Source organism: Medicago sativa, chromosome 2 (assembly GCF_051527215.1).
Source record: "Medicago sativa cultivar Bolivia chromosome 2, Bolivia_mono, whole genome shotgun sequence".
NCBI classification, from domain to species: Eukaryota; Viridiplantae; Streptophyta; class Magnoliopsida; order Fabales; family Fabaceae; genus Medicago; species Medicago sativa.
Genome location: NC_140750.1, coordinates 81,166,677 through 81,191,943, shown reverse-complemented (window position 1 = coordinate 81,191,943; position 25,267 = coordinate 81,166,677). Strand labels below are relative to the sequence as shown.

The 25,267-nt window shown below is 34.2% G+C and overlaps 4 protein-coding genes and 1 long non-coding RNA gene across 8 annotated transcripts; 4 read left to right on the top strand and 1 right to left on the bottom strand.

Moving 5' to 3' along the window:
- Window positions 1-417: 417 nt before the first annotated feature.
- LOC146951386 (cyclin-A2-4-like) lies at window positions 418-4,445 on the top strand. Of its 2 annotated transcripts, none has more exons than XM_085747355.1 (11): window positions 418-541; window positions 1,154-1,583; window positions 1,706-1,860; window positions 2,331-2,423; window positions 2,581-2,714; window positions 3,110-3,185; window positions 3,271-3,347; window positions 3,461-3,494; window positions 3,590-3,739; window positions 3,835-3,969; window positions 4,052-4,445. In XM_085747355.1, exons 2-11 carry the CDS (start codon window positions 1,202-1,204, stop codon window positions 4,103-4,105), a joined length of 1,290 nt encoding a protein of 429 aa, XP_085603481.1. In that variant the 5' UTR covers window positions 418-541; window positions 1,154-1,201; the 3' UTR covers window positions 4,106-4,445. The 2 variants fall into 2 exon arrangements, with proteins under 2 accessions (XP_085603481.1, XP_085603480.1); XM_085747354.1 differs by having other exon boundaries at window positions 1,703-1,860.
- A 3,463-nt stretch (window positions 4,446-7,908) lies between these two features.
- LOC146951385 (cyclin-A2-4-like) lies at window positions 7,909-12,135 on the top strand. The gene is made up of 12 exons (XM_085747353.1): window positions 7,909-8,056; window positions 8,774-9,104; window positions 9,250-9,520; window positions 9,657-9,811; window positions 9,999-10,091; window positions 10,362-10,495; window positions 10,583-10,658; window positions 10,948-11,024; window positions 11,129-11,162; window positions 11,260-11,409; window positions 11,503-11,640; window positions 11,783-12,135. Exons 2-12 carry the CDS (start codon window positions 8,832-8,834, stop codon window positions 11,834-11,836), a joined length of 1,455 nt encoding a protein of 484 aa, XP_085603479.1. The 5' UTR covers window positions 7,909-8,056; window positions 8,774-8,831; the 3' UTR covers window positions 11,837-12,135.
- Window positions 12,136-14,071: 1,936 nt separating this feature from the next.
- Window positions 14,072-18,128, top strand: LOC146951384 (P-loop containing nucleoside triphosphate hydrolases superfamily protein). The gene is made up of 12 exons (XM_085747350.1): window positions 14,072-14,261; window positions 15,352-15,725; window positions 15,837-15,916; window positions 16,026-16,077; window positions 16,172-16,213; window positions 16,303-16,381; window positions 16,461-16,492; window positions 16,578-16,646; window positions 17,150-17,224; window positions 17,390-17,506; window positions 17,598-17,648; window positions 17,724-18,128. Exons 1-12 carry the CDS (start codon window positions 14,078-14,080, stop codon window positions 17,865-17,867), a joined length of 1,299 nt encoding a protein of 432 aa, XP_085603476.1. The 5' UTR covers window positions 14,072-14,077; the 3' UTR covers window positions 17,868-18,128.
- Window positions 18,071-22,735, bottom strand: LOC146951383 (uncharacterized). Of its 3 annotated transcripts, XR_015027899.1 has the most exons (4): window positions 21,119-22,735; window positions 20,270-20,360; window positions 18,520-18,630; window positions 18,071-18,413 (listed from the first exon to the last, which is right to left on the bottom strand). It is a non-coding gene; the product is annotated as an uncharacterized LOC146951383 (long non-coding RNA). The 3 variants fall into 3 exon arrangements; XR_015027898.1 differs by lacking the exon at window positions 21,119-22,735 and having other exon boundaries at window positions 20,270-20,366; XR_015027897.1 differs by lacking the exons at window positions 20,270-20,360; window positions 21,119-22,735 and having other exon boundaries at window positions 18,520-18,656.
- On the top strand, window positions 22,482-23,958 carry LOC146951382 (uncharacterized). The gene is made up of 2 exons (XM_085747351.1): window positions 22,482-22,927; window positions 23,011-23,958. Exon 2 carries the CDS (start codon window positions 23,178-23,180, stop codon window positions 23,817-23,819), a length of 642 nt encoding a protein of 213 aa, XP_085603477.1. The 5' UTR covers window positions 22,482-22,927; window positions 23,011-23,177; the 3' UTR covers window positions 23,820-23,958.
- Window positions 23,959-25,267: the final 1,309 nt, after the last annotated feature.

Here is a 25,267-nt window from a genome sequence, read left to right as displayed (position 1 = left end):
CTATGCACACACCCTACCAGAGAAGGGAGAATTCGATAAAATTGGTTTAACATGTGTAATTTTATACATTTTTCAATCAAAATTCAAACATTGTTTCACCGTGATGTGCGATGCCAGAGTCTAACTATTTCATCTAAACTCGTTCTTGTTGGTTGGTACATGTGACTTATACAATTCAAGTGTGTATAAAACATAATTTAAAAACTAATTCTCCCAATCCTAGTTACTACATAATAATGTGACATTTATCATTAATTATAAAATTGAGTCGCATGGCTTCACTCACACTCAATCAATGAAGCGTTACTTAGTCAACATAAAACTAACCTCAAAGTCTAGTCAAATAATCATTTCTTTTCCTTCTTTAAAACAAAAACATTTTTTATATATTAGTAATTTGTTTGTTACTCCAATGTTGTTTTTGAACCAAACCCACATCCCGCTTCCCCTCTCCTCTCTGTGAGTGACCCTTCATCTCTCTTCTCTTCTTCAACAATGGTGGAGCAGCTCTCAGCATAATCCTCAGCTCTGCTCTGCTCAGGTAATTCTTCATGCACAAATCTCTTTAACAAATGCCACATTCTTCTTCAACACCTTTTTGTTGTTGTTGGGTTTCTTGGATTTGTGATTATTTTATCTGGGTTTATGAGAAATTGTTCTTAAACGAGAAAAAAATGATAAAGATTGAATCTTTGATACACATTCTCAGATGGGTAATTTTTACAATATTTTTATATGAACATTAATGGCATTTTTTGTTTCTTGTTCTGCATTTGAAGACTGTTTCTGATGTAGAAAGATAAATGGGTTTAGTTAAATTTTGAATTTCACATCTAGATACTTCTCTTGCATGATTAATGTTTGTCAATTGCATGGTGTTTCATTTTGAATGAACAAAAGTTTGTATTGTTGTTTGTGCATTTCAAGACATGGATTTGGAGATTGTTGATTGCATCAAGGAAAGTGTGTTTCTTGGATGTTAGGTTGTTGATCAATTCAAAATTATAAAGATGTGTCTTTTATGTATTGTTTAATTACATTTTCTTGTTTTTGGTTCTTTGATCCAATCTATGTTTACATTTACTAATCTAGTAATGTACACTACTTTTCTTGATTCCTTTCATTTGGCTCATAACTGGCTATTGTATTGCAGAATTCTCACATCAAGATTTAGTATCCATTGCTTCTGGATCTTGTATAGATGAAGAAAGATAAGAGTGTCAGTTCGAAAGCTGGAGAGGTCCCAGTTAGATTAACTCGCGCACGAGTTGCTGCTTTAAGTGCAACAGGAGAGTTGCCACCATTGAAGGATGATGTAGCACAAGAAAGTCAGAAGCATCCGCAAGGCACCAATTCAGAAAGAGCAGTCTCTGATGATACAGGCCTTCCGCGTAAGAAGAGGGCAGCTCTTGAGGATGTCACTAACATTTATCAGGCTAAGAAAACAAAGCTGACCAAGCCGGATCAACTCAATGTTTCAACTGAGGTTCCATCCGTTTCTTTGGAAGACAATGCACCTTCAAATCTGATTGGTGGCCAGACATCTGAACCATCTGCTCAGCCTTTGATTTCTCAAGCTAAAGGTTTTTCTTCTACTTTTGTCCAACATTTTTGTAATATATGAGTTTTCTGCATATTATGATATCAAACACTTTCGTTTTATTAGTTGATGTAACTTTTGTGTTGCTATTTTTGGGTTCAGCAGCTTCACAAACTGATCCAGCCAAGAAAGATAGTGATTCCGAACTTCTGAATGCGCCTAAGGGTCCGGATATTCCTAATATAGATGCTGATATTGAAGATCCTCAACTATGCAGCTTCTATGCCGCTGATATATATGACAACTTGCGTATTGCTGAGGTTTGTGTTGTAAATGCCCTGTCATTATTGTGTATACCAATATCCCTTTATGTTGAAATTACAAGAATATACTCAGCATTCAACTGACTCATTTTAACATCCCCAATGGTATTATATACAAAAACAGAAAGGTCCATTCTTATCAATGGCTATATAAACAAAATTTTGAAATTTTGAGATGTTGCAGCCCCTAAGAAAAATTTGCAACTTGATCATTTTCTTAGATACTTGCTATCCCTTTACTGTGATGAACTTTGAGTTTAATTTTTTTCACGTGTCATGTACTCAATAATAACTAGCATAGTACTGTACTAGCATAAAATGTAGTTATGAACTTTATAAAATGCATAACAATCGGTAAAGAGCATATATGAACTGAATCATTGCTTTGATACTTCACCTTTCTGCAACCGTTTCTCTTTGATCTTGCCTTTTATGCCGTGTTGTTTGCCAAACATTTTATTTTTCAGCTGTCAAGAAGGCCTCATCCTAACTTCATGGAAACAGTACAGCGAGATATAACTCCAGCCATGCGTGCGATACTGATTGATTGGCTTGTAGAGGTTTGCATTACTTGACTTTCTATATGAACTAAATTGAGTTTGTGAAGCTGCTCCTTCTGATTCCCCTCTGACTTTGATGTTTAGATGTATATTGAGTTGATGAAATATGAATATTACAATTTACATCGAATTTGCTTGTGTTGAACTTTGTTTTCAGGTTTCTGAGCAATTCAATTTGCAAGCAAACACTCTCTACCTCACTGTATATCTCATAGATTTGTTTCTCTCCAAAAACTCCATTGAAAGACACAGACTTCAACTGCTAGGCATCACTTGCATGCTAATTGCCTCGTAAGTTCTCAAATTCAAGGAACTTGACCGCTCGTGTTCTCATTCATAGTTTCATAATCTCTGGTAGAGCATATGTATTGATGTTCACAATATGAAAAGGAAAATTGTTTATTATTTTTTTTTTCTTGGGAGTAGCTGTATCATTTGCAACATACCAAAAAAATTCCATTATGCTTACGCTGAGAAGAAAATATACCAGAATCCTTGTTACTAATTCAAGAAAGATGGATTTATCTTATTCATCCCCTGGCAACGTATAACTCTATTTGCTTCTTCCATCTTGTTCTACAATGTAGCAACTAAGATAACGTTTAAACATAATATCATTCAAATTCCTATAGTGTGACATTTGTACTTAACAACATTCTTTTGTCTTCTTTCATATATGATTGAAGGAAGTACGAAGAAATTAATGCCAACAATGTTGAAGATTTCTGCGTCATGACGGACAACACATACACAAGAGAGGAGGTGTGTCTTGCACTTTCAATGATAAATGTTGTGAAACTTTTGTTATTGTTGGATCCTAGATATTCATAAATTATGTGACTGACAGGTACTAAATATGGAGATTCAAGTGTTGAAGTCATCTGCATATCAACTGTTCGCTCCCACAACAAAACATTTTCTCAGGTACTTCTTGGAATTTTTATCTTTTTAATAGTCTTCATTAAAAAGAAAAGGAACTTTTATGTGTTATTTGGAGATCCTCTTGCAATTATCTTAGCACATTCTTGGTTTCTTAGGAGGTTTCTTCGAGCAGCACAAGCTTCATACCAGGTGAAAAAATTGATCCGTGGCAATGCTGTTTACTTGAAGACATGCCAGATTTGTATTGAGTATGACTAATCACTTGCCAACTGAAAAAATTGCAGACACCTAGCGTTGAGTTGGAGTACTTGGCAAATTATCTGGCTGAATTAACACTGATGAACTATGGTTTCTTAAATTTCTTTCCTTCTATGATTGCTGCATCTGCCGTGTTTCTTGCAAGATGGACATTGGATCAGTCAAGGCACCCATGGGTTGGTGTTTATCTTTCATGTTTTCCTTCCATACGAAGTTACATCACTCAAAGGAAACATCATGATCTTCATTTATATGAATACTTCTTTTGCAGAATCCAACTCTTGAACACTATGCCTCTTACAAAGCATCAGATTTGAAAGCCACAGTTCTTGCATTACAAATTTTACAGCTGAATAGCGATGATTGCCATTTACCTGCGATCCGTACAAAATACCGACAAGGCAAGGTAAGGCACAAAGAGAGTTTTTACGTTTCCTCAGAAATCCTGGTCCTATACATTATGATCATGATGAGAATTTTTGTTGCAGTTTAATGCTGTAGCAGTTTTGTCTTCACCAAAACTACCTGAAACAATGTTTTGAAGATGAAGATGAAGATGATGGACACGTGAATGCAAGGGACGGGCGGGACCCCTAATTTGTAACTGATATATGATGATCTGTACAAGTCACAGAGGGAGACTTCATCATGTCTAATCTAATCTAATCTTCCCTCCAACCATTCTTAAGTTGTATGTCTATTCTTTGATATCTTTTGTATATACATTTTATGACCTATTTGTTTAGGGTTCTTGCTTAGTGGTCTGATATCGACTAAGCGCCAGAATGAAGCATTTTGCCAAGAATGTCTTGGATTCATTCAGATTCAAATGTTGTAATTGTTTTAGCAGTGAGAATATATAGATGTAGACTAATATAGTTACTTCCTCTGCGAGTTTTATAGTTATTAGTATTAGCTGATCTTCTGTTTCACTGCAATTTTTTTGCAATAATATTTCACTGGCATATTGTTTTCGACACTCATGCATAGATTTTAAACTATCTTCAAACCAAGGAAAAATCTATCAAGTTGAACAGGCAAATATCGCATTTTTTCGAAGGTTGAGTAGCTCGAACCAGTTTAAAGCCAAGAGTTAAAACAGTTCGAGATCCCATATTCAAATTCGGACGAAGGAGAAAAACTAATCTAACAACTAAAATACTAACATCGATCGTTGAAGAAAAATATATCACATTTTTCTCAAGTCCACCATAAAATCCTGTTATGTTTATAGGATAAAGGTTTATTAAAAAATACCAGAATTTTGGGAGACACATCCCCTTGAAAACAAAAATAATCTTGCTGATATTATCATTTGTCGGGGTATTGTACTCTATTTGGTTTTTCAAAATCATGGCTTAGATGCATTCATATAAAATGACTTTAAAAATTACATTTTTTTATTAAGAAAAACATTAAAAACTACGTTTAGAGATCACACCATTAAACTAGTGTTTATTGAGTTTTACTTTTTTATAAAAAGATTTCAAAACCAAAATTGATTCGACAATTTTCCCGCGGCCCAATTTAGTGTCGACAAAAAATAATACTCCCTCCGTTTCAAAATACATGTCCAATTTTTGCAATGTGCACTATTCACTTGACTTACTTTGACCATATTTTTTTACTAATGTATAAATACAAATATTAGCATGTAAGATGTTGTTAGATTTGTCTCGACAAATATTTTCAATATATTAAATTTTTATAATTTTTTACTTTAGATAATTAAAGATATTAACGGTCAAAATTATGCATTGACATATGTGAAGTGGTTGACTTGGACATGTATTTTGAAACGGATGGAGTACCAAACTAAGTCTCTAATATTTTAAATTGAGGACAAATTAATCTTTCTAATATAATGAGTTGGGGATTAATTAGTCCTCAGTATTAAAATGTTAAATCAGTCAAATAAAACCGCAGCCCCTATCCCTCCTGTCCTTAATATAGGAAAGTTTTTTTTTAAAAAACAAATTGGTTTTAATTATAAGAAAAAAACATATCTTTTAAGGTGCATTTATTGCTTAAAAGACTTTTTTAACCTTCATTTAATGTTTGTCTTTTTAATATTAATGGATATAATTAATACTTTACAAGTTTTTTGTTTTTCCTCTTATAATAAGAACGAAATAAAGTAATTTGAATATCATTTTTTACTGTCCTCGTGAGCTTAGCTCAGTTGGTATGAACAATGCATAAAATATGCAAGGTTCGGGTTCGAATCTCAACCACCAAAAAAAATCATTTCTTACTATAAAGATCTAAATTGGGCCGGAAAGATAATCTTTACTCCATAACAATAAAGTCAAACAAAGAGTAAAAAAACTCCAGATCTCAAAATCTACATCTCACTTACCATAAATAAGTTCCAATAATCCTACTTACTACTCCTAGTGGGTGACGTTTAGTATGGGAAAGGACTCTTTTTTCCCATGATGGGAAAGTGTCATTTATAGCCATAGATTTAATTGTATTTTAATTGGATGGCTGAGATGGAAGAAGTGGTAATTGTTGCAACTTGTTGTTGGTCACCGTGTAAGAAAAATTCCGGCCCCACCAATTAATTAATAATAATATAGCATTTGTTTTGTTTTTTGTTTGTATGAATTAATGGGCCTTATTGTTTTTCTTTTGTTTTTTCTTCACGTGACTTTGTATCTCCCAGAACAACATTCAAGCTTCTTCATTCTTCCTTTCAGAAAAAAAAACTTCTTTTTTTTGAAATATAAAAAAAAAACTTCTTCATTCTCAAATAATTATTCGATTCCTTCTTTCATAATTTCATCAGAATCCCTTCTGCACATTGTAATCCATAATAAATCAACATATGGCTTTGTTCATGATTTTTGCACAAATAATTAACATAATATTCCTGGAAATTGTACTACTACATCTCACATATTAAACTTTATCTATCAACTGCACCAACAACTTGAGCTTTAATGGAGATAGATGTATCTCAGCTTATACCCAAAACAACCCAGTTGATGTTAAACAAATATGTAAAACACTAAGACTGATTCAACAATTCAAGCTAAATTATTTCAGTCTCTGATTAACAATTTTCTAACTAGAGCAAACATAACACAAAAAAATGGTGAAAAATTATTTCTTTATAATTTCAAGCGATTTTTTTTATTTTTAAAATGGTTAAAAATTATTTCTCTGATAAACAACTATTTCAATCGAAAAAATGCTGAAAAACTCCTTTGCTTGAAATTGCTTCACTTCACTGTACGTAGAATGAATGGATCTTTCAACCTTCAAGATTTTTTTAAAAGTGGATGGATCTTTCTTTATAAACTAATCCCAATTGAAAATAAAACCCAATTCATATGCAAAAGAGGTGACAGATCCGTGTATAAATTATCCCCAATTTTTTTGAAATTTCAATCAGAATCGACATATATTCTGTTTTAAATGCTAAATCGTTTAAGATTAGGAGTGATTGAGGGAAGGTTTTTGATGAAAAATGTCTCAGCAATGAAGAAGAAGAGAAGATAGATTAACTGTGAAGAAGAAGCATCGTATTTTGAGAAGCATAGTATTTGAGAACCATCGTAATTTTGGATGTAGAAGAATAAAATGATGTTAAAAAAACAATACTCCCTCCGTCCCGGAATAACTGACCCATTTTCTAAAAAAAAGTGTCCCAAAATAACTGACCCATTTCAATTTTCAATACAACTTTCATCATTCCCAATACAATATAACACTAAATAATACTACTTTTATCATTCCCAATACAATATATTCCACTTTCCCCTTTATTTATACACTTTTCTTAATCTGTGTGAAAAACCAAAGTAGGTCAATTAAACCGGGACGGAGGGAGTATGATTTTCTGGTTGACAATAGTAATTGAGGGGAGTGGTGGAGAAAGAAGAAACAATATTAAAAAATTGATTTTACATTTTTTGTTTTTTTTTTAAGTGCAGGTAACCAACCTACAGGTGGCAGGGAAAAGGACACTTTCCCATGGTGGGAAAAAAGAGTCCATTCCCAGGTTAAACGTCACCCTCCTAGTGTTATCAAGAGACTATCCAACATTTTTTCTATAATTTATTGAAATGAATAATTCACATGAGCTTGAAAATGTGACACCTATACATAAATTTGAACCAATCAACTGTATACAAAGTGTTGTAGAAGAAATGTCAGAAAGTAATGTGAGATAGTATAGTACATTTATACATTAGTTACACTTTATTTTATTGAGTCAACTTAAAAAAGTTAACTGAAAAGTCTAGTCCAACTATTTATCTTTCTTTTATTTATTTATTTATTAAATCTGTTTTTTTGTTCTTTTCTTACATTTAAACCAAATAACTATCCCGCTTTCACTCACTCACTCTTTTCTTCATATCATAGCTGTTTTCAACAACAACAACAAAAAAACTCTTTTTTTTTCTCTCTTTCTCTTTTTCTCTATGTGACTTTTTATCTTCCTTCAATGGAACTGGTGAAGAAGTTTGCAGCATAGATCTCAGGTCATTTTTCATACACAAAGACACGTTTTTTATTAACTTCATTCTGGGTGGGTTTCTGGGTTATTCTGATTTGGGTTTTTGATAAAATGAGCTTAAAAGAGGAAAAAAAAAAATGGGTTAAGGTTTGAAACTTTAAATTTTTTATACATATTTTAAAATAGGAAACTTGGACAACATTTTAAGGAACAAAAAAAAAAAATGTAAAAAATTTTATTTCCCATTTTTATGTTGCTGAAATGAAGAGACCATGTATGTTGTTTGTTTTGTCTTTGTTTTATTGTTATTATTTTTGGCAATGTGTGTTCTTTCCAAAATTTGACATCCAAACATTTTTGTTTCATGGTTTAAAGTTTGTCAATTTCATGTTTCATCATTTTTAATTAACATATTAAAAATTCAAGGGTTTCTATTGTTCTATGTGCATTTGGAAACATGGTTTTGTATTGTGATTGCTTCAAACATCAAGGTTATTATTAAAATTGATGAATGCATTAAGGATAGTGTGTGTTTCTTTGATGTTACTATTGTTGGGTTGTTGATCAGCTTAAAAATGTTGCCACTGATTGCAGATAGTAACATAAAAATGGCCCTTTTATATTTAATTTTTAATTTTCTTTGTTAAATTTTATTGTTTTTGGTTCCTTTACATTTTCTGTGTTTAAATTTAGTTATGTACACTTTTGTTTTCAAGTTTCATGATTTTCTCTTGTGTTACAGAATTTAAGCACCAAGATTGAGTATCCAAAGTTCTTTTGGATTTTTGGATCTTGTAGAGATGAGGAAGAGTGTCACTCTGAAAGCTGGAGAGGTTTCAAGTCGATTGACTCGTGCTCAAGCTGTGGCTTTAAGTACAACTGGACAGTTACCACCAATGAAGGAGGTAGCTCCAGGAACTCAGGATCAGAAGCAGCCACTTAGAGCCAATTCAAAAAGAGCACTTTCAGATGTTACATATCTTCCTCATAAAAAGAGGGCAATTCTTCAAGATGTCACTAACAATTGCGGCGTAAATACAAAAAGGAGTTGCTTAAATCCAACTGAAATTCAGGTTGCATATATCCAATATCAAATTGTTCTTGTTTTGGTCTTGAAATGTATTGAAGGATTCATATCTCAATAGTGGATAGGCACTTTCTTTTTTATTCCCATACTAATGGTTCTAAGACTAATCCTGTTACTTTTATAACTGCTAGGCTAAGAAAAGGAAGGTGGCTAAGCCTGCTCAACCTCATGTTTCAAATGAGGTTCCATCAGCTGCTGAGCTACCACCGTTCATAGCTGACTCAAAACCGGTGAGTTCAATGGAAATGCGGCTTAGATCATCCGAAGATGTCAGGTGCTTATATGATTTGGAAGACAATGCACCTCTTAGGATTAGTGTCAACCAGTGTGGCACAGACAATAATCTGCTTCAGAGCCAGACGTCTAGAATATCTGCTTGGCCTTCGAGTTCTCAAAAGAAAGGTTTTCCTCTATTTTTGTAGTACATTGTCTATGCATTGCTTTAGTACTACCATAAAAGAAATCTGTTCAAGAACTTTATAAAAAAAATGACTTTAGTTAGTTGGTGTAACTTAGTTGTGGTTATTTTTGGTCTCAGCTTCACAAATTGTTGCAGCCAAGAGAGGTAACATTTCTGAACTTTTGGATGTGTCAAAGCATCCAGATGTCGCTGACATAGATGCTGATTTTGAAGATCCTCAACTATGCAGCCACTATGCTGCTGATATATATGACCACTTGCGTGTTGCTGAGGTTTGTCTCGTTAATGCCCTGTGTCTCTACCAATGTTGCTTTATGGCACATAGTTATGAAATGCATGGTAATCAGTGAATCAAATATTCAACTGAAGCATGATTTAATACTTAGTCTTTCTGTCAACAGTTTCTCTTTGATTTTTCCTTTTATTCTAAGCTGTTTGTCTAACATTTCATTTTTTCAGCTGTCAAGAAGGCCTTATCCTAACTTCATGGAAACAGTACAGCAAGATATCACTCCAAGCATGCGTGCAATACTGGTTGATTGGCTTGTTGAGGTATGCATTATTCGACTTTCTCATAGTCATGTTGTAACCGCATATTCAAACTTCCAAGTTTTGCTGAACAATATGAACTATATTGAGTTTGTGAAGCTGCTTCTTCTGATTTCTTTCTTACACTGATGTATATTTCTTTTGAGCTACTTTTCAAAGTACTAATGAGATAGATATTAATGTTTATTAGACACTATAACCTTGATGTGTATTATATTAGTTGATTAAATATGAATACTGCATTGATTTCCCATGTGTTGAATTCGTGTTCAGGTTTCTGAGGGATACAAATTGCAAGCAAACACTCTTTACCTCGCTGTATATCTCATTGATTGGTTTCTCTCCAAAAATTGTATTGAAAAAGAGAGACTTCAGCTGCTGGGCATTACTTGCATGCTAATTGCCTCGTAAGTTCTCAACTCCAAGGAAGTTGGCCCCTTGTGTTCCATTATGTTTAATAATGCTCATTTGTCTTCTTTCATATGTGATTGAAGAAAATACGAAGAAATTAACGCCCCTCGTATTGAAGACTTCTGCTTCATCACAGATAACACATACACAAAAGAGGAGGTAAGTCTTACTCTTTCAACAATGAATGATTAGTGCTTAAATGATTATTACTAAAGTGCCAAGGAAAGCATACATCGAAACTGAAAGTAGCAGTTTCATATGGATATAACAACACGAGAACTTAGAATCTCAAGCACTACTAATATATCCTCTAGTCATTAGATTTCATTTAGGGTCTTAAAAATGATGCTTAACTATTTATAACAATATATATGCTGCTTTGTAATGTCAGAGTATGTGGTTTGAAACTTCTCATTCTTATCAGAATATTCAATGTATTGATTGACAGGTAGTAAAACTGGAATCTCTAGTGCTGAAGTCCTCTTCATATCAACTATTTGCTCCTACTACCAAAACTTTCCTCAGGTGCTTCTCGTCAACCTTTCTTCTACCGTCCAATAGTCTTTACAAAAATATGTGTAATTTTGAGATCCTCTTGCAATTATCTTAGTACATTCTTGGTTTCGTAGGAGGTTTCTTCGAGCGGCACAAGCTTCCTACAAGGTAAAAAGATCGATCTGGGACAATGCTGATTATTCCATGACATGCCAGATTTGTATTGAGCATTTCTAATCACTTACCAATTGAATAAAACATGCAGAGACCTAGCATTGAGTTGGAGTACTTGACAAATTACCTGGCTGAACTAACACTGTTGAACTATGGTTTCTTAAATTTCCTTCCTTCTATGATTGCTGCATCGGCCTTGTTTCTGGCAAGATGGACATTAGATCAGTCAAGCCACCCATGGGTTGGTGCATTTCTTTCATGTTTTCCTTCCTTATGAAATTACTCAAAGAAAACACAACCTTAATTTATACTTCTGTTTTTAACTTTTTTGCAGAATCCAACTCTTGAACACTATGCCTCTTACAAAGCATCAGATTTGAAAGCTACAGTTCTTGCATTACAAGATCTACAACTGAATAGTAATGATGACTGCCCTTTAGCCTCCATCCGCAAGAAGTACACACAAGACAAGGTATGTCAGAAAGGGAGTTTTTATGTTTTCAAGTCTTGTTTCTATACATATTGATATTTTGTATAAAGTAAACCTATTTACTTTGTAACATAACTTTCAAGATGATCATAATGAGTACTTTTTTTTTTTTGTTTGTGTGTAGCTCAATGGTGTAGCAGCTTTATCTTCACCAAAACTGCTTGAAACAATGTTCTGAATATGATGGACAAATGATGAATGCAAGGGACCCCTAATTTGTAACTAATATATGATCATGTGTACTGTGTCACAGTAGGAGACATGTTTCAAAAGTGCTCATCATGTCTTAACTTTTTTTGAGCACATGTCTTATCTTATCTGTCTATTCTTTTTTTGTATATACATTTTAGTGACCTTATGAGGGGTTCTTGCTTATTTAGTTTGTGTGAACAGTGAGATGAAGAATGTTGCCTAGAATGTCTTGATTTCAGATGGTTTAACTGTTGATGTTGTTATTAACTGATTGTAACAGTGACATGATATTGCTCAAGACTTTTTTTTTTTTTTTAACCGCGTATCCTGCTGGCATTCCTGACCCCAAAGGTTGGATTCAAATCTAGGATCTCTGATTAAATTGCATCTGACAACTTCTAGCAAAATGAAAAAAGGGATTGAGGTTAATTGTGTATTCAAATTGATATGGAAATAATTATGTTACATTTTACCATTGAATCAAAATAAAGTTGCTTTCTTTTTTTGTTAATAAAAATGTTCTCGCTCGTCCCTGTGAATATAACTTAGTTGGTATGAACATCATGTTATATATGCAGAGGTTGGACTCCGAACTTTGAATTTCCCACTAAATGAAATTCTAACCATTAAATCACTTGACTAAAAAAATAAATGCTCTCGCCTAACTTATTCAATAAATTCTATCCCCCAATCAAACTTTAATACAACAAGAATAATGTAAATAATAATTAAATATCATGTTTAATATGGTAGTTCATATTTATCTTCATTATTATTTTTGAAATCTTATATTTTTTTATGAGTTTTTTTAATGGCAAATGTTAATAGTTAGTTTGTAAAATTATTATTACTTGAACTTAAACCTCCAATTATTTTTCCCTTAACTCAGACCATTTGCGCTATCCATCCCTAATCTTCTTTTCATACGATTTTTTTTTTGTGGTGGCCGGGGTTTGAACCCCGGACCTTGCATATTTTTATGCATTGTCCATAGCAACTGAGCTAAGCTCACAAGGACTTATTTTCTTACGATTGTTGTAATCGTAAATAATATTAAATATTTCCTTAAAAAGAATATTAAATAGTGAATTAAATATGTTTATTACGGTAGTTTTCAGTCAAAAAGAAGAAAATTTGTCAAAAAAGTCATTCAAAAAGAAGAAATTTGTCCTGGCCTGCTTGTTGTTTTTTTTTTTTTTGACAAACTGGCCTGCTTGTTGTTATTGCATTAAAACTATTCTTACTTATTTTTATATATAATATCCATATGAATTAATGTGATTATTGTAAAAAGAAAATAGAATAGTTTAAAATAATTATCACTTTCAAACTTAAAAATAGAATACAAATCAATCTAAACTCTAAACTTTACATATTCAGCATATCAACAAACATTTCCTTGATTTATGTGAAATAAGGTTGGAGAGATAGAGATGAGAAAATGTCTAGAAAGAAATGAGTCAGATCCAATTATAATTTGTTATATCTTGATTAGAGTTATTAACTCGGTGTTCACTCTTAAAAATATAACTTTTTTATCTTTAGTTAGTCTCGACTCTCAAGAAAGTGATTTGCAAAGAAGAAATAGATTGAAATTAACAAGATTATTTCTACTCAATCACCATGGATCAAGGTAAACTTAATTTTTATTTGAGAATCATAGATCAGTTTTTATGGCTTTGTTATTAAAATACAATGGTAGACATGGTTTTTGCCTAATACAAAAGGGGAACGATGTCTCTTCTATGAATGGTGTGTTGATTCTACGAATTGTCTCATTTTGTATTTACTGTATGTTTTTTGCGACTTTTTTAACTAGTTTACTTCAATTTTTTACCGTTAACCTCCGATTCTGAAAGGAATAGAGCTGATATATTGGTTTTTTTTTGTTATAAATAGTTAGAAGTTTGGTACAAATTGTTACGTGAACCATATGAAAACTAAAACGTACATACACTATTAACTATAGATATAGATAGAAAGAAGATAGAATAGAATAGAATTCCATACACAAAATACAACATGTATAGATAGAATAGAATAGGTTCTCAAAAAACATAGAATAGAATTGTTTATGTAAATGTATTATTCTATTTTTTCTGGTGCAAATCTGTGGTTGGTTGGGCCAGAGGAGAGCAAGAATAGGCAAAGATTACGTGGCGGCTAAGATCCTTTGCTGACTTTTTTGTTGCAAAAGTAGATAGAAACAGAAAAGAGAGACACAAACATGGCTACTTTGAATGTTTTCTCTCAACCATTGCACCCTACAACAATTTCATCTTCTTTATGTTCTTCTTCTTCTTCTTCTTCTAATTCTACTTTTTTATGTCACTTTTCTCTTCTTTCTTCTCACTCTTCCCCCACACTTTCTAAGCTATCTAATCATGTTCACACCCACTTCTCTAAGTCAGGTACATTTTTGTTCAACCTTAGTTAATTCAAATTCATATTCCTGATGAACTAATTTGTATTTTTAGTCTTTTTATATGCATGTGTTACTGTTATATTAGTTTTTACTTAGATAGGTTAAAAGGTCTTTGAATTGAATATTTCTCTACTAGTTTTGAGCTTGTTTGATGATTGATGCATGTCACACTACTATGTCTCTCTGAGATAAGTTTTAGGCCTTGTTAACTTGGTAGAAAATTCTTATGTTTGGTCTTTATGTTATAAAAACAATACTAGAAGCTATGTTTTCGTACTTAGGTCCCTGAAACATTTGGTTTGAGGTTTAATCTTGTCGGGTGCGTATGAAAGTGCACTTTGAATGAATTATAGTTAACTTCGAGGGATTAGTCTCTGTAGGAGTTTGGGTCCGTGAGCATTAGGATATTCATCTTTTTGCAGTTATCTTTTATTTTCTGAAATAATATACATTCGATTTTCTATTATTGGTCTAATTTCTCTGTTAATTGCTACCGTGTGAATCGAGTTGGCATCAAATTGGTCTGACCTGCTGGATGGCAGTTCACAAGTGGTAGTCAGAGACGTGCAGCAAATACAGAACTCGCTGGCCCTTTCAACGCCAATGAAACCACCGGACAGTGAACCACTCATTGCAAGATTTTGACAGCTGGTCCCACCACCAAAGTCGCCAGATTCGTCGGCACTGATCGGTGGCTCACTGTCGACAGTCCCTCCTCAATCAGAACCTTTAAGGACCACCTTGGGGGTGGTGGTCGGAGAGCCACAGATAGCACAGAACACTTTCTATTCTGTTGGAATTAGGAAATTGGCCTAGTGGCCAACACATACTCAAATAAACACAGACACGGGGAGGGGGAATGTGGTGACCTGAGATTCCATATAAAATGTCCTCGCAGCGAAACCACTAGGTTGGAACAATGAGGGCAGTTAGCAATCATATTATATAGGCATTTATTGTATTTATCGCAATCCTCTTATGAATGCAGTGCGGTCTTATTTTAGACGCACACAGAAATCACTATCTCATCATATATCATCTAAATCTTTAATTTACAATTACAATACTTCCTGCAGGCAATGGAAGTTCATGGCTGCAAAGTAGTTCCACTGCTGACAGCATTGAGCACAAGAAGGGTCCTGTATATTCAGTATTTCCTTCATCACCTGCCCAAGTTTCATCTGTCCAAGATCTGTATGAATTTATTTGCTCAGGACCTTTGCTTGACAAAATTGGTTTTACGCCAGAGAAGGTGGCCGAGTCTATAGATAAGTGGTTGTCGTATGGGCTGCAACTATGCAGACTGTTTCAGCTTAATGAATTGTTCTTGACAGAGCCTCAAAAAGTTAGGCTTTATCATTACTATATACCAGTTTTCCTCTGGTGTGAAAGTGAGATTGCTCAGCATCAGGCCAAATTCAAAGATAAAGAAGATATACCTCCTTTAGTGGTATATACATATGTCTTCCTTCAATAAGCTTTAACTGTAAATATAACTTTAGGATTTGTAAGGAAAAATATGTTCAAGGGCCTCATCGTTTTTTCATTTTGTATGACTCAGATTGGATTTAGTGCTCCTCAAGGCTGTGGAAAGACGACCCTCGTCTTTGCTCTTGACTTCCTTTTCCAAATGATTGGCAGGTATGCTTTTTGCTTTGAAGCAATAGTGATCTTGAATTTATCTGTTATGTTGATGACTATATAAAAAGAGATTAATTAACACATTGCTATTGTGTGTTAAAATTTTCAGGAAGTCTGCAACAATATCTATTGATGATTTTTATTTGACGGCTGAAGGCCAGGTATACAAAAGCTGTTTTCTAATATATTTTTATCAATTGGTACTCCCAACTTGTTCTTTTTCTTTCGAGATAACGAAGTGTACTTCGATTGTAGAATAAACTAAGAGAAGCTAATCCAGGAAATGCACTTCTTGAGGTAATTACACAGATATATGAGAAGTGGCCAATTAAGTATAATTTAGGAACATTGTGCTAATGAGAGCTAAAATATTTTTTTCCTTTCAGTTTCGTGGAAATGCTGGGAGCCATGATCTTCCTTTTTCTGTTGAAACTTTGACAGCTTTAACCAAAATGTCTAAAGAAGGTGATTATTTGAACTCTCTTTTTTCTTCCTTTATTATCTTGTATTTTAAGTATAATTTATTTTTATTTGAAGTATCCAGGTACCAAGATGAAGTTACCAAGATATGATAAAGTAAGGGCATGAATTTGCATATTTTGGCCATTTAAACATTCTTGAATTTGTTGCTAGCTAATAATAAATTGCCTGGTATTTGCAGTCTGCTTTTGGTGGAAGAGGTGATCGTGCTGATCCTTCGACATGGCCTGAAATTGAAGGCCCCCTTACTGTAAGAGAGTCTTTTAATTGTAACTTTTGAACTGCTTCTGAAATGTTAAGTTCAATTGGCAAAAAAAATGATACAATAGAGACTTGCGCATGTCTTTGAAAAAGCTTATAAAAATAACTTATGATATTCCTCTCAGCTGTTTTTAACTTATTTGGATAAGCTCTCTAAGATAGTTTATCTAAACCACTTCATGTGGAGCTTATTCTCATTCATCCCCAAATCCTATTTTTATAGTTAAAACAATACTTGAGAATGCTAATACCTCTTCAATGTGCATATCCATATTTAAGTAGCTTAGTAAACATATGCATTTACAGCATAAGCTCTCACATGAGAATCACTTATTCAATAAATAATTAAGTTGTTCGTTCAAATTCCTCAAGATAGTTGGTAATGTAGCATTATTCTTGCCATAAAAAAATTGGTCCTTTACCTCGTCTGAGTATATACTTTCATAAATAAGTGTTGATCCTTCTGTTAACAAGCACGAATGATACTTTTAGGTTGTGTTGTTTGAAGGCTGGATGCTTGGTTTCAAGCCCCTTCCAGTTGAAGCTGTAAAAGCTGTTGATCCCCAGGTTAGGATCAGTAAATTACTTTTTTGTTTCTTAATATACACCTTGTGTTTATGTTGCGGAATTACTGCTTATGCAAATTCTCTACTTTTTTTTTTTATAAGTTGAGGAATTGGCAATGAATTACGCTTTTGTATAAAGAAATAATAAACGGTTCTTAATTTGCAGCTAGAAATTGTAAATAAAAACCTCGAAGCGTATTATGATGCGTGGGACAAATATATACAGTCATGGATAGTCATTAAGATTAAGGACCCAAGCTGTGTCTACCAGTGGCGCTTGCAGGTAGCTTGTTTTCACATTCTCTTTCAGAAATTACAAAGTTTGTGATCCTGGTTGTAACATCTATGCATGCATTGTGCCATTTAAATTGCAGGCTGAAATTGCTATGAGGGAGGCAGGCAATCCTGGAATGTCTGATGATGAGGTATGTTGCTCGCACGGTTTATGTTTTTATTAAATATGAATATATGATGTTTTTCATCGTTTGTGCTCTCTTCAGGTGAGGGATTTTGTTTCTCGCTACCTGCCAGCATACAATGCATACCTTCCAACTCTTTACTCGGAGGGTCCAAGTGGATCAGACCCTCAACATCTACTAAACATCGAAATAGATGAAAAGAGGAACCCTATCCTAGGTGTCTAGTTTCACAAGATGATATGACATTTCTGGCTTTTCAATTCTTTTGAGAGAATTGGAATGGCCTTTCCAATCAGTTGCACCGACGGTGGAGATAAGTAAATGTATCAGCGCTATTTTCGTTGAAATGTATAGAGGTTATTTTTATCAACACATAACAATGCCAAATGCTTTATGGTTTTTCTTATGAAATAAATGGATGTAGGAACTGCAGAAAATGTTCATTGCGATTTATTGAAATTGAATTGAAACATTGATTTCTAGTTATTGATAGGTAATGTATTATTAGCAAAACCTTACAATCCTCATGTCAAAATAAAAAACTAAAATTTATTAAAGAATACAAAGATTATTCCTTAATGGCTCTCAAAATCATCAATTCATACAACAGCAGAAAATGAAACATAAACTTGTCATATGTATCTTGGAAATTAAGCAATCTAGCGACAGCAACAGCAGGTGCGTTCCGAGCAGCACCGGCAACAGCAGGTGCGTTCCGAACTGCATCGGCAACAATCATGGAAGCAAAAACAGCAGAAGAGTCCAAAGAAACTGAATCAAAGAGTGAATTGATCAGTGTGCTGTGTGTAGCAAAGAGAGAAATTTGAAAAACAAGAAAGAAAATAAAGAGAACTGGAATCATAAGATGTATACATACCAAGCATAAAATCTTCCTTTTTCTTTGCGGCGTGTGCAGTCATGATCATTTTGTGATTTCTGCTGCTCTGCTGGTGGTGCAGACCCCATTATCTTTTGGGAAGAGTTGAATCTGATTCATGTAGCAGCATTTGCCCATATATATATAAGGAGAGATATATATTAAAGATTGATATGACTTTTTTAAATGCTTAGTATATGAACATAATTAAGGCTTCCTATACTAACTACTTTTCTCCTGTCCTTATTATAGAAAAAAATTTAAAAATTATTTTAGTCTTTTATAAGAAAAAGTCCCAATTTGATGTACTTAAAAAGTTTTGCAGCTCTTAATTAATGTTTGTCTTTTTTAATATTAGTGGGTATATTTAATACTTCCTGATTCTTTATGAAGTTATACTCCGTAAGTATTACTTCGTCCGTATCGTACTAAAATATAAGCAAGTAAGTCAAAGAAAGTCCATATATTTGGACCAAATTTTGAGCAAAACATGTAAATTTGTTTGACTCATTTTTACTTATATTTCGTAATAGATGAAGTATTTGTAAAAATATTCAAAAGTTACAACGACTAATGACTGTTTTGATTTTAATATTTTTGGTTTTTTTCTTAGGGAAATACTAAAGAGTGCTCCTCGAACACTTTTTAAGACTTTTAAATTGTAATTTTTTATCATAAAAAAATGATAATTTTTTATGAAAATTTATGTAATCAATATATTGAAAATTGAAATATTTGACTTTTTAATGAAATAATTTCTTATTTTTTAATCTTTAGAAAGTGCTTGAGAGAAACTCGTTAGCAAAATCTTTTTTTTATTTATTAGGGTCTTGACATCTTGCTAACAAGTACTCCAGAACACTTTTTAAGAATTTCTAATAAATATACAAATTTTACTACCTTATGTGTTTAAAAAATGTTTCAGGAGCACTCGTTAGCATTTACTACTACTTTTTATGATAAGGATTGGAAGGAGGATAAAACTCCATCTCTTTGCTTTTTTTCTAACCAATCATTTATTATTATGGTTAGTAGAATGGAAATGATTGAGGGAAAGGCCACATTGGCTTCTCAATTTATTAAGACCAATCATATGACAGCTTTCTAATCGGTTTGGACGATGAGAAAGTGTCATAGTCAATCAATTCAAACCTGTCATGTTTCTTTCCCATCCATAAGACCATAACATACACCGGTTCGTGCCTCAATTTATTACTCTACTCTATGACTTCTTTATAACCACCCTTTAAATAAAGAACTCAACCACTTTTAATCAAATTAGTTAATGTATGTTTGCTTCTATCCCTAGTATACAATGCTTATCGAAGCTTAAAATAAGTAGAACAGAAATGATAAATGTCTTGCAAAGTGAGGAACCATTCTAAACTTATTTTGGAGGTAGTATTTCACCATCATGTTATTAATTTTCTCTAGAATTAAGAGTGCACTTTAAAAGATAATAAAATGCAATAATATATAGCCACTGATTGATTTGAAATAACTAATTAAATTACAAAATGGTACAATATTGTTACAACAATTTCTATTCCAATTTGTTTGCATGATTTTTATGAAAATGATCGAACGTTAAAACTAGCGAATGAAAGATAAAACACAAAAAAAATCACTACACTATAAAATACAAAAAATTGCTTGTATACAAATGCACGGAGATAGAAAATGTAACAAATTATTGGTTTTGTAGTCATACACCAAACAAGTACTGCACAACAAAGACTTATGGACTCACCGTGTAAGTTTTGTCACTAAAAAAGCTGGATTTCGTTGAAACCATCAAGCTATCTCAAGCAGTATGTTTTATCCCAACCTTGAGGGTAAACCTGCAGATAATATATAATTAAATCAAGACCTGTTGAACATGGGACAGATTGATCAAACCTTATATAGGACAGATTGATCAAACCTGCAGATAGTATATAACCCCGACCATCTTTAAATATTCTTATTAAAAAAAATCGTTTATGCATAGTGGTGGAGCTTAAAAAAAAATGGGTGAGGTGCGAAAGAAATAAAAAAATTAAGTTGCAAAATTATAAATAAATAAAAAATCATTAATATATAAAAGAACTAATATGACTTCTTTGAGAAAAAATTAATATGGCTTCATGTATGACGAATCAAAATAAACACATGTATCTCTCTTCGTAATCAGTGGTGTTGCCAAGACCCTAGATTAGAGGGTTCAAAATTTTGAACTTTAATTAATAATTATCATAATATATATAAAATAATAAAAAATTTAAAAAATTACGTACATAGTTATTCATGATTGTCCTCTACGTGGTTTCATATTCTGAAATCGTTGAATAATCAACTCATTATCAATGTTGCCAACACATATCTCTCGATATAAGTTGACTCGAAAATATGAGAATAAAGAATGAATATTTTGAAAACAAATAACAACAATATTTAAATATACTTGAATTTGGTATCATTTGTTTATATTTAAGGTCAATAAATTACGATTCGTTTTTACTTCTATGGTTAAAGAAAGTATTTCACTTTTTCTTGATGTCATTCATATTTTAAAACTTGAAATAATCATCGAATCAATTAGTATGCCGGGTCACCGTACCATAAGATAATCTTTTGGGATTTACTTTTCCCACTCTATGGCCTTCTCGCGCGCCCTATGCAAATGACCAACATGCCCTCCGGATTATATATTCCGGAACATCTATACATTTTTCGGAATATAGAATCCGGACAATTGCGAAATATAAAAGGAACTTCACCCCCCCATTTTTACAGTTTTACAGTTTCACTTTCCCCATTCTCTCTCTCTCTCTACATTATCCCAAATTCCGAACACCACAAATCTTGTCCAAATTTGGAGTTTTCTTGCTCAAAAGCACCGCATTTCAACCCTTGTCAAACATCATGGAAGGTAAGTTCGATTTCTGTACACATGCAAGTTCAATTAGTTCGTTTTTTTTTTTGAATTATATTCGAATGCAATCTGGATTTTGTTTTCTGGAATAGGTTGTTGCTCATCCGGATTTCGAAATCCGGACAAACCCAGAATGTTGTTTTGCTTCTGGTTTGTGCTGTTTGATGGTGTTGTTTGATTGTGATGTTTGATTTGAATGTTACAGAAGGTTCAACATCTAATATCCGATGCGTAAGGGAGGCAGGGCATGCTTCCCATAGGAGTGAGCGTTCTCGACGGCTGCAGGAGGAAGGTGGTGTTCCTCCGAGGCATCGGGGTGGTAGGGGACGCCGTGCTGATGTCGAGCCTGATGTCGAGCATCAGCAGGAGCATCAGCACTATATGGAGCAGGAGCAGGAGCATGCTGATGTGGAATTGCAGCGTATGGAGGAGCAGGAGTTTGAGGAGGAGCTGCATGGTATGGACGAGGAAATGGAAGATGCCGAGCCACGGCGAAGGACAAAGAAGAATGTGGTGGACCCTGAGCCACTACACGACTATCCCGGTGGCCCACACCAGACTGACCTGCTTTGGAGGTACCATGTGCACGTGGCCAGGAAGGCGGCTGATGGCGTGGTATGTACTGTTAAACTCACTTTATATCTGAAACTCGCTTTATATCTGAAACTGCCTGTTTATGTACCGTTAAATCTTACTGGTTTATTTATTGTTAAATATGTTTGTGAAGACATGAGTTTAAACTCACTTTATTAATTTTAATTATTTGCAGTGGCGAGGAAAATTAAAATGCATCAACAACGGAAAGAAGATAGAAGCGATGCATAATGATGACACTAGACCTATCATGGCTGCACGGTGGTGGGAGAACAGATTGCATGCCACAGGCCTTGGTTGGCTCTAGGATACCAGCTACACCATTATTGACCATGGGCTGGTTTGTGCGTTCGTGGAGAGGTGGCACGAGGAGACTTCCAGCTTCCACCATCTGTTTGGGGAGATGACGGTCACACTTGATGATGTGGCATCTTTGTTGCATATCCCCATTGACGGCATGCTCCTGTCCCACGGGTCCATATCACGGGACGAGGCGGTGGAATGGATGGTGGAGTACTTAGGTCTGATCTGGGTGATGCTCTTAAAGAGGTCGAGAAGACCAAAGGTGCACATTGCATATTTAGCTACTTGGAAACAATATTCAAGGAACGGTTGAAGGAGCAGAGGGATTTGGCGGCCGAGTATGGTGTAACTGAGGAGGTGCGGAGGTTGCGGGACCAGGCTGTCCGCATATATTTGTTGTACTTGGTGGGCATCACGATCTTCAGTGACAAAAGCCAGTGGGTTGTGGATGTTGTCTACCTGAAGTACTTCAGAGACATTGATATTTGTGCTGGTTTTTCATGGGGAGCTGCGGCACTAGCTCACTTGTATAAGGAGCTCAACAATGCTGCACGTTGGAACACCAGTCAGGTGGCAGGATACCTGAGTTTGTTGCAGGTATAAATTAAGAACTATGTTTTATTTTTTTAAATGTAAGTGTATGTGGTTTGTATATTTATATGTGGTTGTCTTTGGTGCAGGCTTGGGTGTTTCATCACTTCCCAGGTATGGGAAGCAAGGATGTCTGGGACGAATATGTAGAGCATCAGTATCCCCGCGCGATGATTTTTTTTTACCACTGCAGGGTTTAGGCACGGTGGACAACTACAGGAATTATCTAGATGCGCTGGATTTGACGAGGGTAGTCATGGCCCCACATGCTGTGCACCGTCAGGTGCGTCAGTTTGAGCGGGTCAGCCTTTACTCTGGATGGCTGAGATGCGGAGAGCGCATGGTGAGATATCTGCCGGAGAGGGTGCTTCGCCAATTTGGGTTTGTTCAGACCATACCGAGACATCCCGTTCAGAGTGCACCTGTTGATGTTAACTTGGCGGAGATCACAAACCGCTTTCAGCATGCATTTGATTATACGCTGACACCTCAGGAGTTGGGAGAGATTGCAGTCCATGGTGTGGAGGTAGCAGATGGATACATCGAGTGGTTTTACCAGGTGTCTCATCCACGCATGATTCTCCCAAACATGCCGGTACCGGTGCCGAGGCCACCAGAGCGTGAGGTCCTTGATGCCCAAGCTGCTCAAGATGATGGAGACCTTGCGTACTTACAGCTTAGTGGAAGGATGAGCCGCATCAGAGACCACATCTATGTTGTGATGAGAAGCGGTCTGGTGCCGAAAGGGAGTGAGGAATGGCAACATTTGGAGGATGCCTTGAGAGAGGTGCATGATGCAAAAGTTTACCGTCGTCGGGCAGCTACTGATGGTGCCAGGGGTGGTGGCAGAGGTGGTGGCAGAGGCGGAGGTGGTACGGGTGTAATTATTAGGGGCTGATTGTGTTTTATGTAATTTTAATGTTTGAATATTTTGGATAATTATGTTATGTACCATTTGGATAATTATGTTTTATTAAAGTTTAAAAATTATATTGTGTTGTTAATTTTAATGTTATAGTTTGCTTTGTTGGTTTGCATATGGTCAAAGGCCAAAAAAATTGACTGAATCAGCTCTAAAACAGAGGCTCAGCCAAAACAGATGGCTTCTGCCTCTGTACTGATGCATTCCGGATTTTATAATCCGGACATGTTTAGTACATTCCGGATTATATAATCCGGAACCATCATTCACCACCCCCCTTTTGTTGACTTTCAACGGGGTGATTTACACGTTTCGGATTATATAATTCGGAATAATCTATCTCTTTCGGAATATATAATCCGGAACAATATTTTCATAACTGACATCATCATCCGTCAGGGTGGATGAAGTGCCAAAATAGTCGTATAAATCCGAATTTAATATTCCGGAATCACTTTGGATTATATAATCCGGACTAGGGGTATTTTGGAGAAAAAATAGGGCGCGCGAGGAAAAACATAGGGTGGGAAAAGTAATACTCTAATCTTTTTCCGATATACTAGTGTATCATTCAAACCTAGGCCACCAAAATTGAAGAATATATTTCTAACCAAATAATTCTAGAGTAACTGATATCAGTTAAATTGATTAATAATTAGTTAAATCTCATGGATTAATATTGAATACATTTTTTTTAATCCGTTAGTATTGAGTATCTTATATATTATTAGTACCATAGTTTTACATATTCATTAAGTAAATTTAGTATATATATTTACGTGTTGTAATATAAATTTACCCTGTAAATGTTTTGTTCAAGTGTTATCATTCTAATCGAATGGTAAAACAACAAATCTACCTCAAAAAGTAGATTGTATTGCAAAATAATAGTAACAACATAAAAAAGAGGGAAGTGTTGGTGCAATTCGGTGCAAACACATATTTTGAGGGGTTCATAAGGGAACATTACATGATAATAGGTGAGGAATTATCAAATTGAGGGGTTGCTAGTGCACACCCTGGATTTAACGTGGCTCCGCCACTGTTCGTAACTTACAAATAAATCTAAAGAACACTACAACAACAACACTAAATAATATACAACCTATTTTTTCTCTCGAAACTGATAAAGTCTTCTTACATATAAGCGACTAATTTATTCTTCTTGTTGATATGAAATGTCTTGGAAATTAAACGACTTAAATCCTACTAAAAACAACCATTACAATATTTAATGTTGTTGTGCAATATTCTAGTTAATGTTGTGAGCTGATACACAACTTACTTGAATCAAATTATAGAGAATCATTTTAGAAATTTATCGACCCTTGGTGAAGGTGTGCTTTGTTAATTAAATAAGAAAAATTAATAGATAATTAACTTTAAATAGAAATAAAAATTGAATATTAGATAAATCACACAAT

What these genes read in the sequence shown, in the direction of transcription:
- LOC146951386 (XM_085747354.1), top strand. Translation starts at nt 1,202, where the DNA reads ATGAAGAAAGATAAGAGTGTCAGTTCGAAAGCTGGAGAGGTCCCAGTT. An exon ending in TGATTGATTGGCTTGTAGAG is followed by an intron (nt 2,424 to 2,580) that starts GTTTGCATTACT and finishes CTTTGTTTTCAG; the next exon opens with GTTTCTGAGCAATTCAATTT. An exon ending in CAGCACAAGCTTCATACCAG is followed by an intron (nt 3,495 to 3,589) that starts GTGAAAAAATTG and finishes AAAAAATTGCAG; the next exon opens with ACACCTAGCGTTGAGTTGGA.
- LOC146951385 (XM_085747353.1), top strand. Translation starts at nt 8,832, where the DNA reads ATGAGGAAGAGTGTCACTCTGAAAGCTGGAGAGGTTTCAAGTCGATTG. An exon ending in ACTTGCATGCTAATTGCCTC is followed by an intron (nt 10,496 to 10,582) that starts GTAAGTTCTCAA and finishes ATGTGATTGAAG; the next exon opens with AAAATACGAAGAAATTAACG. An exon ending in CGGCACAAGCTTCCTACAAG is followed by an intron (nt 11,163 to 11,259) that starts GTAAAAAGATCG and finishes TAAAACATGCAG; the next exon opens with AGACCTAGCATTGAGTTGGA.
- LOC146951382 (XM_085747351.1), top strand. Translation starts at nt 23,178, where the DNA reads ATGGCCCCACATGCTGTGCACCGTCAGGTGCGTCAGTTTGAGCGGGTC.
- LOC146951384 (XM_085747350.1), top strand. Translation starts at nt 14,078, where the DNA reads ATGGCTACTTTGAATGTTTTCTCTCAACCATTGCACCCTACAACAATT. An exon ending in CTTTTCCAAATGATTGGCAG is followed by an intron (nt 15,917 to 16,025) that starts GTATGCTTTTTG and finishes TAAAATTTTCAG; the next exon opens with GAAGTCTGCAACAATATCTA. An exon ending in AACCAAAATGTCTAAAGAAG is followed by an intron (nt 16,382 to 16,460) that starts GTGATTATTTGA and finishes TGAAGTATCCAG; the next exon opens with GTACCAAGATGAAGTTACCA.